Source organism: Orycteropus afer, unplaced genomic scaffold (assembly GCF_000298275.1).
Source record: "Orycteropus afer afer isolate SDZICR_OR568_19922 unplaced genomic scaffold, OryAfe1.0 scaffold00013, whole genome shotgun sequence".
NCBI lineage: Eukaryota > Metazoa > Chordata > Mammalia > Tubulidentata > Orycteropodidae > Orycteropus > Orycteropus afer.
Genome location: NW_006921600.1, coordinates 7161255 through 7172138, shown reverse-complemented (window position 1 = coordinate 7172138; position 10884 = coordinate 7161255). Strand labels below are relative to the sequence as shown.

The 10884-nt window shown below is 40.0% G+C and overlaps 1 protein-coding gene across 1 annotated transcript in view; it reads left to right on the top strand.

The window, feature by feature from the left end:
• The window catches only part of CENPF (centromere protein F), a 97323-nt gene that overhangs the window by 65178 nt on the left and 21261 nt on the right, over positions 1–10884 (top strand). The window contains exons 13-14 of the mRNA XM_007952589.1: positions 1–1093; positions 7287–7439. The exon at positions 1–1093 is cut by the window's left edge and continues 2 nt beyond it. Coding sequence (XP_007950780.1) covers positions 1–1093; positions 7287–7439 — 1246 coding nt within the window. The remainder of the gene's footprint in view (positions 1094–7286; positions 7440–10884) is intronic.

Here is a 10884-nt window from a genome sequence, read left to right as displayed (position 1 = left end):
GAAAATACAAATGAAAGAAGAGTCTAAAACTGCAGAGGAATTGCTTCACACACAATTGAAGGAATTAAATGAAGAAGTAGCAGCCTTGTGTGATGACCAAGAGATATCTAAGGCCAAAGAAGAGAGCCTGAGCTCACCAGTGGAGGGAGTGCGTCACCTGAGAAATAGCTTTGAAAGGCTTAAAGTCTGCTTTGCAGCAGATGAAAAGAAGCACTTTCATACATTAGAAAAACTACAGGAAAGTGAGTATAATGCAGATTTGCTTAGGGATAAAGTAGAGAACCTTGAAAGGGAACTGGAGATAGCAGGAAGAAACCAAGAGATTGTCATTCTTGAGTCTGAGAATTCCAAAGCTGAGGTAGAAACACTCATGATGAAAATGGAAGAGCTGTTCCAAAACCTGAGAGATCTGGAGTTAGATCTTGTCAATATAAAGTCAGAAAAAGAAAATCTGACAAAACAGTTACAAACTGAGAAAGGGCGAGCATCTGAATTAGAAACCCTGAATTCTTCGTTTGAAAATCTACTACAAGAAAAAGAGCAAGAAAAACTACAGCTGAAAGAAGAATCAAAAATTGCAGTAGAGTTGCTTCAGGCACAATTAAAAGAGCTAAATGAGAAAGTTATAGCTATATGTGTTGACCAAGAGACATATAAGGCCAAAGAACAGAATCTGAAGAGTCAAGTAGATTCTCTTGAACATGAGAAGGCTCAGTTGCTACAAGACCTTGAAGAGGCCAAAAATAATTACATTAGTTTGCAGTCTTCTATGGATGACCTCATTCAAGAGGTAGAAGATGGCAAACAGAAGCTAGAGAAGAATCATGAAGAAATCAGTATACTAAAAAATCAAATTCAAGACCAGGAGCAGCTCACTTCTAAACTGTCCCAGGTAGAAGAAGAGCAGCGACTTTGGGAGAAGCAAAAAACAGAACTGGGGAATCTGACAATGGAATTGGAACAGAAGGTCCAGCTGCTGCAATCCCAAAATGCCACTCTGCAGGACACTTTAGAAGGGCTGCAGAATTCTTACAAGGATCTTGAGAAGGAGCTTGAATCAACAAAAATGGAAAAAATGTCCTTTCTTGAAAAAGTAAGTATCTTAATCTACTTACATTTACTACTAAAAAAAAAACAAAACATTTTGCTGTGTTTTGGTGAAGATTTACACAGCAGTTTAGCAGTTTAGCTTCCAGTTCAACAATTGCTACACAGGTTGTTCAGTGACATTGGTGGCATTCTTCATAATCCGTGAACATTCTCATTATTTCTGTTACTGGTTGTTCCATTTCCATTAATCAGTTTTCCTGCCTCCTCATCTTTCTTTTAAAGTAATTATTGATTATTTGGTCTCATGTAGGTGATTATTTAAAAGGAGCACAGTACTTACAGGTGATATTCTTTTTTTTTGAGCCAATATGTTATTTAGCTATGGGTTGACCTCAGGAGTTAGTTTCAGTTCAAGGATTGAGGACTATTTCAGGGTACTAGTCTTGATGGCTACTATGTCCAAGGCCAGGGGCTTGGAGGCTGTTTTTCACTTGGGTGTGGTGCTATATTAAGGCGGGGACTTGAGGTAGAGCAGCAAGGGCTTGGAGGCTGTGTTTTGCTTGGGTGTGGCTCTTTATTAAGGCTGGGACCTGAGGTACAAAGGCAATGGGGTTGGAGGCTGCTTTTCCCTTGGGTGTGGCTTGATATTAAGGTAGGGGCCTGAGGTAGGCAGGTCTGGGGCTTGGAGCTGCTTTTCCCTTGGGTGTGGCTTGATATTAAGGTAGGGGCCTGAGGTAGGCAGGCCAGGGGCTTGGAGGCTGCTTTTCCCTTGGGTGTGGCTCTACATTAAGGCAGGGGCCTGAGGTAGGCAGGCCTGGGGCTTGGAGGCTGCTTTTCCCTTGGGAGTGGCTCTATATTAAGGCAGGGGCCTGAGGTAGACAGATGCATAGATTAGGAACAATTAAGGGAGATGAACTTGTCTGTCAGTTTGTTGTTCTGTGGTGGCTTATGTGTTGCTGTGAGGCTGGAGGCTATGCCACCCTGTTGCAAAATGCCAACAGGGTTACCCATGGTGGACAGGTTTCAGCAGAGCTTCTGGGCTTAAGGCAGACTCAGAAGAAGGAAGAGGGCATCCACTTCTCAAAGAATTGGCCAGTGAAAACCTTATGAATAGCAGTGAAACACTGTCTGATATATTACTGGAAAACTTTATGAACAGCCCTGAAACATCCGATATAGTGCTGGAAGATGAGCCCATCATGTTGGAAGGCACTCAAACTTTGACTGGAGAAGGGCTGACTCCTCAGAGTAGAGACAACCTTAATGATAGGTATAGAGTAAAACTTTCGGAACCTCCATTGGCTGATGTGGCATGACTCAAAATGCAGAAACAGATGCAAACATCCATTAATGGAACATGGAATGTACAAAGTATGAATCTAAGAAAACTGGAAGTTGCCAAAAATGAAATGGAATACGTAAAGATTGATATCCTAGGCATTAGTGAGCTGAAATGGACCAGTTTTGGCCATTTTGAATCAGACAACCATATGATCTACTATGCTGGGAATGACAAATTGAGAAGGAATGGTGTGGCATTCATTGTCACAAAGACTGTTTCAAGATCTGTCCTGTAAGTACAATGCTCTCAGTGGTAGGATAATATCCATACACCTACAGTGACGTCCAGTTAATACTGCTATTATTCAGATTTATGCACCAAAGCCAAAGATGAGGAAATTGAAGATTTCTTTCAATTTCTGCAGTCAGAAATTGACCAAACATGCAATCAAGTTGTATTGATTATCACTAGTGACTGGTATATAAAAGTTGGAAACAAAGAAGAGAGAGTGGTAGTTGGAAAATATGGCCTTGGTGATAGAAATAATGCTGGAGATCGCATGATAGAATTTTGCAAACCAACGACTTATTCATTGCAAATACTTTTGTTCAACAACATAAGCGATGAGTATACAGATTTCAACAGATGGAATACACCGGAATCAGGTCGACTACATCTGTGGTAAGAGGTAATGAAGTTCAATATCTTTGGCCAAAAGAAGGCCAGGAGCTGATTGTGGAACAGACCATCAAATGCTCATGTGCATATTCAAGTGGAAGTTGAAGACAATTAAAACAAGTCCACAAGAGCCCAAATATGACCTTGATAATATCCCTCCTGAATTTAGAGACCATTTAAAAACTAGATTTGATACATTGAACACCAGTGACCAAAAACCAGAGGAACTGTGGGATGACATCAAGAAATATCATCCATGAAGAAAGCAGAGGTCGTTAAAAAGGTAAGAAAGGAAGAAAAGACCAAAACGAATGTCAGAAAGACTCTGAAACTTGCCCTTGAATGGAGAGTAGCTAAAGCAAATGGAAGAAAAGAGAAGATAAAAGAGTTGAGCAGAAGATTTCAAAGAGCAGCTTGAGCAGACAAAGCCAGTTACTATAATGAAGTGTGCAAAGACCTGGAGTGAGAAAACCAAAAGGGAAGAACATGCTTGGCATTTCCCAATCAGAAGAAACTGAGGAAAAACTTAAGCCTTGAGCTGCAATACTGAAAGATTCTATGGGCAAAATATTGAATGATGTCGGAAGCATCAAAAGAAGACGGAAGGAATACAGAGAGTCAATGTACCAAAAAGAATTGGTCAGTGTTCATCCATTTCAGAGGTGGCATATGATCAAGAACCAATGGTATTGAAGGAAGAAGTTGAAGTTGCACTGAAGGAATTGGTGAAGAACAAAACTCCAGAAACTGACAGAATACCCATTGAGATGTTTCAACAAATGGATGCCCTGCTTGAGGCACTCACACAGTTATGCTGAGATATTTGGAAGCCAGCTACCTGGTCAGCTGACTCGAAGAGATCCATATTTGTATCCATTCCAAAGAAAAATGGTCCCACAGAATGTGGAAATTATTGAACATTATCATTAATATCACATGCAAGTAAAATCTTACTGAAGTTAATTAAAAAATGTTTGCAGCAGTATATTGACAGCTTCCAGAAACACAAGCTGGATTTAGAAGAGGACATGGAACGAGGGATATCACTGCTGATGTCAGATGGATCTGCACTGAAAGCAAAGAATACCAGAAAGATGTTTACTTATGTTTTATTGACTAAGCAAAAGCATTCTATTGTGTGGATCATAACATACTGTGGATAACACTGAGAAAAATGAGAATTCTAGAACACTTGACTGTACTCATGAGGAGCCTATACATAGACCAGGAGGCTGTTGTGTTGTTCAAACAGAACAAGGGGATAGTGCATGGTCCACATCAAGAAGGAGTGTGTCAAGGCTGTATTCGTTCACCATACTTATTCAACTTGTATGCTGAGGAAGTAATCTGAGAAGCTGGATTATATGAAGAAGAATGTGGAATCAGGATTAGAGGTTAACAATCTGTGATATGCAGATGGCAGCTTTCCTTGCTGAAAGTGAGGATGACTTGAAGCATTTACTGGTGAAGATTAAAGATTATAGTCTGCAGTATGGATTACTCCTCAATATAAAGAAAACAAAAATCCCTACAACTGGTCCAATAAACAGCTTCATGGTGGATGGAGAAAAGATTGAAGTTGTCAAGGATTTCACATTACTTGGCTGTACAATCAACACCAACGGAAGCAGCAGTCAAGACATCAGATGATGTACTGCATGAGGCAAATCTGCTGCAAAGGACTTCTTTCAAATGATGAAGAGGAAAGATGTCTCCTTGAAGACTAAGGTGCACCTAACCCAAGCCATGGTATTTTAAGTCGCCTCTTACACATGTGAGAGCTGGACAGTGAATAAGGAAGACTGAAGAAGAGTTGATGCTTTTGAGTTGTGGTGGAGAGGAATGCTAAGAGTACCATGGCCTGCTAAGAGGACTAACAAATCTGTCCTGGAAGAAGTGCAGCCAGAATGCTCCTTGGAAGTGAGAATGGCCAGACTTCATCTTGCTTACTTTGGTCATGTTGTCAGAAGGAACCATTCCTTGGAGAAGGATCTTATGCTTGGTGAAGTGGCAGGTCAACGAAGAAGAGGAAGGCCCTCAACGGGATGGATAGACACAGTGGCTACAACGATGGGCTCAGGTATAGCAAAGGTCGTGAGGCTGGCACAGGACTGGGCACTGTTTCCTTCTGCTGTGAATGGGGTCACTATGAGTTGATGGCCCCTGACAACAACAAAGTCTTGATGAGTCTTCCAGTCTCAGTTTTTTTTTTTTTTTTTTTTTTAGGAATTCGAGGTTCTGTTACACATTTTCTTCCATTCTATTGAGGTCCATCTATTGTGGCCCTCATTAGAATAATTGGTATTGGTAGCTGGCACCATCTAATTTTTCTGGTCTCAGGGTAGATGAGATTGTGGTTCGTGTAGACTAGTTTCTTCTTTAAGTCTTTAGTTTCCTTCTTTTGCTTTAGATGACTAGAGACCAATAGTTGTATTTTAAATGGATACTCACAAGCTTTAAGACCCCAGACATTGCTTACCAAAGTAGGATGTAGAACATAACATTATGAACTGTATTAGGCCAATTGACTGAGGTGTCCCACAGGATTAAAAATTAGGACTAGACTATGATTCTAGTCCTTTAAACCTAGGAACTCAATCCTGAGAGATGTTTGGTTATGTTTAGTTAATCTTATATTTAAACATGTAGCCATGAGGGAGGGAAACCATTGTGGATTAGATTTTCTTCTAGACAGTGTTTGTTATGGTGGGCCAACTTTGTTTTGGCTTTAAGTTTGTGAAGACTTGAACTGTGGGAGCATTGAGTCTGCTCCTGCAATAGTAATTCTTCTGGCACATGTTCACGTGGGATACGTCCATGGATTGACCTAGGCTTTTTATTTAGCACCTCAACATAGGTGAGGCTTTGGGTTATACCCAGTTCTCAATTCTAATTATTTTTCCTTTTCTTAAAATAGATCAGACTGGTAACAGCCCCATACCCAACTGAGAATCACTGCTATAGAGAACATACTGATGTCAGCCCCTGACTCTCAGTAACCCCCTGTGTGACAGAATAAAACTGCTTCATAGGGTTTTCTTGGAGCTGTAATCTTTATGGAAGGATTCCACACAGGTCTGTCTTCTGTGAAACTGCTGGGTGGGCTCAAACTGTCAACCTTGGGGTTAGCAGCTGATTACCAACCACTTGTGCCTTTCACGCTTCTACACAGAGAGCACAACAGACATGAATTAGGATCAGAATGTGCAGAGACCTCCCCCTGGTCCCACCATCCCCATCTTTTTGCTTTTATAAGAAAGATGTTGATTCAGTTATAAGCAATAAAATATTCTTGGCTCCCAGGGTATGTCCTAGGGATTTCCTGCTTTCAGCCTCTATTTTGGTACCTTCTTTGGGTGCAGTCTCTTATTTTATTAACTGATGATAAAAAGGGAGGTCTGTCATCAGAGAGTCAATTATTAAAGAAAACTTAAGTTTTGCCCAGTGTGCTTACTTACTGATTGAGGAAAATGAATTCCTTTAAATTAAATTGTTTCCTAAACAAATATTAAAAGGAAAAGGGGAGTGTTCAGAAATGCAATTCACAATTCTGTATTTTCTCAAAGTTTCAGGTATTTATATAGCTTGTAAAAGATGGCAGTTACCATAGAGGTGATTGTGTTGTTGTTAGGTGCTGTCAAATCTTCTCCGACTCATAGCGACCCTATACAGCAGAACGAAACACCACCCAGTCTTGTGCTAGCCTCACAATCCTTGCTATACCTGAGCCCATCATTGCAGCCTCAGTGTCAGCCCATCTCGTTGAAGGCCTTCCCCTCTTTCATTGACCCTCCATCTTACCAAGCATAATATAGACGAACTTTTCAGGGCTGTTTCAACTTCAAGGGACAAATGCAAATAATAGAGCTTTAGCAGTTTTAACTGATCATAGTCATGTTTCTTGCAGATTAGTATGACATGAGGGATTAGCAGAGATCCAAGAACAGGTAAAAATCTAAGAAGCTACCTCATACAATATCCTCTGATGTTTAATTTAAAATACTACCCTCATGCAGGATTTCAAGACTTAGTAATATTATCTTTCTTTGTTATTCCTTTATTTCTGTCTATTATTAAATCTTTGCTGAGGAGAAAAGGTAAGCTGGTAAGTAGGTTTTGAGAACATTAGTTAAGTGGATTAATAAAGTGAAAATTAACCGGGTTCCATTTTGTTTTTGAAGACACAAGTAAATGTCATGAGTATGTTGTATCAGGGTGATTACTTTGATTAAAACAGACACCCATAAACAGAACCTAATGAAAGATTCAATTTCAGGTAAATACAATGGCAGTGAAGGAACCGGAGCTGCAGAGAAAAATACATGAGATGGCACAGAAAGCAGCAGTGTTGAAAGAAGAATTTGATGGGGAGAAAAATAGGCTCACTGAGGAGTTAAAATCAGTGTCGGAAGAAATGAAGAGCAGCAATGTAAGTTTCTCCCTGATAGGTTCATAATGCTCTGATATTTTAATGTGTGCATTTTCCTTGTTTTTATTTTTGTGAGACATTAGTAATACACTGACCTTTTTTAGCTTTTGAATAAAGTAAACTTGAGTTTATGTCAAGATTGGAGTTTCAGTGGGTGTTAAATAAGGTTTTCAGTGGGTGATTTTTTTGAATTACATTGTCAGGCCTTTTTTTGATGCTTGTCTGGGTGGACTAGAACCTCTAGCCTTTCAATCAAGTGCGTTAACCATTTGCCACCACCCAGGGACTTTGTTCACATTGCAGACATTGCTAACTCATGACCCCCTTTTCTTCTGCATCTTGTCACTCTGTGCCTAAGTAGCAGCTACCACTCTGGCAGAGCTGGAAGATGAAATGAAACGTGTTTGCTAATTTAACCTGATTAAATGGTAAACATGCCTGTATCTATAAAATCCTCATGCACTTTAGTCCCTAAGCATCACTTAGAAGAGGATGGCAAAATGAAAAATAGTCATGATGATGACCCTGAATCGATCACAAGAAGTTGAAATTATATCTGTTACCCTGTATAAGGAGTCAGGGAAATCTCTACTTGTCTTTAAATATAGTATTTCATCTAGTTAAAATAGACAAGATTGACATTTAATCTCAGCCACTGATTGACAGAATTTTCCTGTGAGTGATATTTAAATAGTGAATGAATCTACTGAAGCCTCCTTTGGTGCTAAGAGCTTCAGAATATCCCTAGCATATTGTTATATACATTTTCATTCTTAGGCTTTATTATCAGTTGCTGTTGAGTTGATTTCACCTTGTAGTGACCTCATGTGACAGACTAGAAATGTCCCCATAGGGTTTCCTAGGCTCTGATCTTTATTGGAACAGATCACTAGGTATCTCTCCTTTGGAGGCACTGAGTGGGTTCCAACTGTCAACCTCTCAGCAGCTGAGTGCTTAACCATTGAGCCACCAGGGCTCCTTTCTTAGGCACTAAATCCCAAACCAAACTAAACTCGAGTCTATTTGTAACTCATAACAACCTTATAAGACAGAGTATAACTGCCTCATGGCTTTCCAGTGCTGTAATCTTTATTGAAGCAAACTGCCACATTTTTCTTCTGTGAGCAGCTGGTAATTTTGAACTACCAACCTTTTGGTTAGCAGCCAAGCACTTAATCACTGTGCTTCCTGGGTTCCTTCTTAGGCTCCAGTAAGAGAAAAAGCTTGATGTTCAACCTCAGTTCCATATATGTATTTGTAAGTTTGAAATGACTTTATTCATTTATTTATTTGGTCCATAAATAATAAACGCTACTAAGCTCAGGGGCTAGAGTGTTAAATAAGACTGCTGTGTTTCCTGCACACACAGGAAATACAATACATAATTAAATAAAACTCAGTGCCAACAAGTTGATTATGACTCACTGTGACTCCCACCGGGATTCCAAGGTGGTAAGTCTAGGAAACATTTAAAATAACCTTAAACTAATAAGCCCCATAAAGGAAAGAAATAGGACATTTTGATTTGGAGTAATTGGGGAGTGGGGTGTGTGGGCAAATTGAACATCCTAATTTAGATAGGGTGGTTAAGAATGTAAGGAGCACTGGTAGTGTAGAAGTTAAGGCATTTAGCTGCTAACCAAAAGTTTAGTAGTTTGAACCTACTAGCTGCTCTTCAGAAGAAAGGCAGTTTGCTTCTATAAAGATTTGTAGCCTTGGAAACCTGATGGGGTTTGATTCGGAGTTGACTTGATGGCAGTGAGTTTGGTTTGGTATTTGGTCAAGAACATTGCCTGCAGGATGAGCCATACATGCAAAGCTCAAGTGGAGGAAGGAGTATACTTGGTCTAGTGAGCCGTGTGGTCAAAGCTCTGCTGTTAGAATGGAAGCTGTTATGGCTCAAGCCAAAGGGGAAATGACACTAACAAAGATTGGACAGGTAGGAAGGCCATGGTAAAGAACTAGAATAAAATGAAGGTAAAATGACATTGAATACATGAGCCTGGAGTTTACTGGAGAGATTTAGAATGGAAATACTAATGTGGGTAGTTAAGCATATAACAAATGCAAAAAACACAGTGCACTGCCATGGAGTCAGATCTGGCTGATAGCGACCCTTCCTTGGGTTTCTGAGGCGGTAACACTATGGAAGTAGATTGCCCGACCTTCCTTCCAAGGAGTGGCTGGTGGGTTTGAACTGCCAGCCTTCTGGTTAGCAGTCAAATGCCTTAAGCACTACGTTACCAAGAGCTCCGTTTTAGCATATAGGTAGTATTTAAAAGAATGACAGTGGTAGAAGATAGAGATGAGAAGGTAGTTTAGAGGAACTTCAGCCTGTGAGGTGAGGTAGAAGGAGAGGAATCAGTAAATGAAACAGAAGACTTGATGAAACAAACCAGGAGAGTGTCATGTTCTCAAAGTCAAGAGTGGAAGCTGTCTTAAGAAGGAAGGAGTGGTCAACACTAGTATTTCCTGGAGGTTGCATGAGCTGAGGACTGAAGTGTACTCCTTGGGCTTGGTAACCTGGAGGTTGCTAATGCCAGGAAATGGTAGCTCAGAAGGTGCTGGATGAAGCCAGATTAGAAGACTAGGTTGAAAAGTGAATGGGAGGGAGATGAAGAAGTGGAAATAGCATATATAGACAACTGCTTTGATAAACTTGACTGTGAAGGGGAGCCAGGGCAATTCCTAAGCAGATATGGATAATGAGAAGGCTTTGCCAGAATATAGCATGTTTCTGTGTTGATAGAAATTATCCAGTAGAGGAGAGAGAAAGGCCATATAACTGGAGGAGCCAAGCTTTAAGAGAGAAAGGCATTGGGGGGGGGGGGGACACCTCGGGGAATAAAAGTAAGGCCACTCCTAACTTTTATTTCTCTCTCTCTTTTTTTATGTTTAGTTTTATTTTATCTATTACATATTTTGGTAAATATATATGTAACAAAATATTTGCTACTTCAACAACTTTTGCATATACACTTTATTGATGTTAATTATGTTTATCAATCGCTGTTATCTCTTCCCCAAATATTCCGGGGCCCTTAACAGAAGCCCGGTGTCCCCTGAGCATTGAATCTTCCTTTTCCCCTCCTTCTTGGGAGGAACTGTCTTTTGATATCTAGGCAGAGAGAAGTTTCAAGAAGGAATGAGAAGATGTGGGGCATTGTAGTAGGTTCGTGGAGGCTGTGGAAAAATGAGTGAGCTCCCAGACATGGCTTCTCTTTTCTGAATGAATGAAACCTGTATGTTTGTTGAAGAGTTGTATGTGAGACAAGAGATAACCATGAAATGGTCTTTTTTAAGAATGGGAAAGAAAAGAGAATTATGGTAAGGTTGCAGGGCAATTTTTTTATTTCTGACAATTTAGTATTAATCTTTTGGATTTCTATCTGTAGATTTAGAATCTTTTCTAATTTTTCGTTTTGTTCTTGTATTTTCTTCCCAA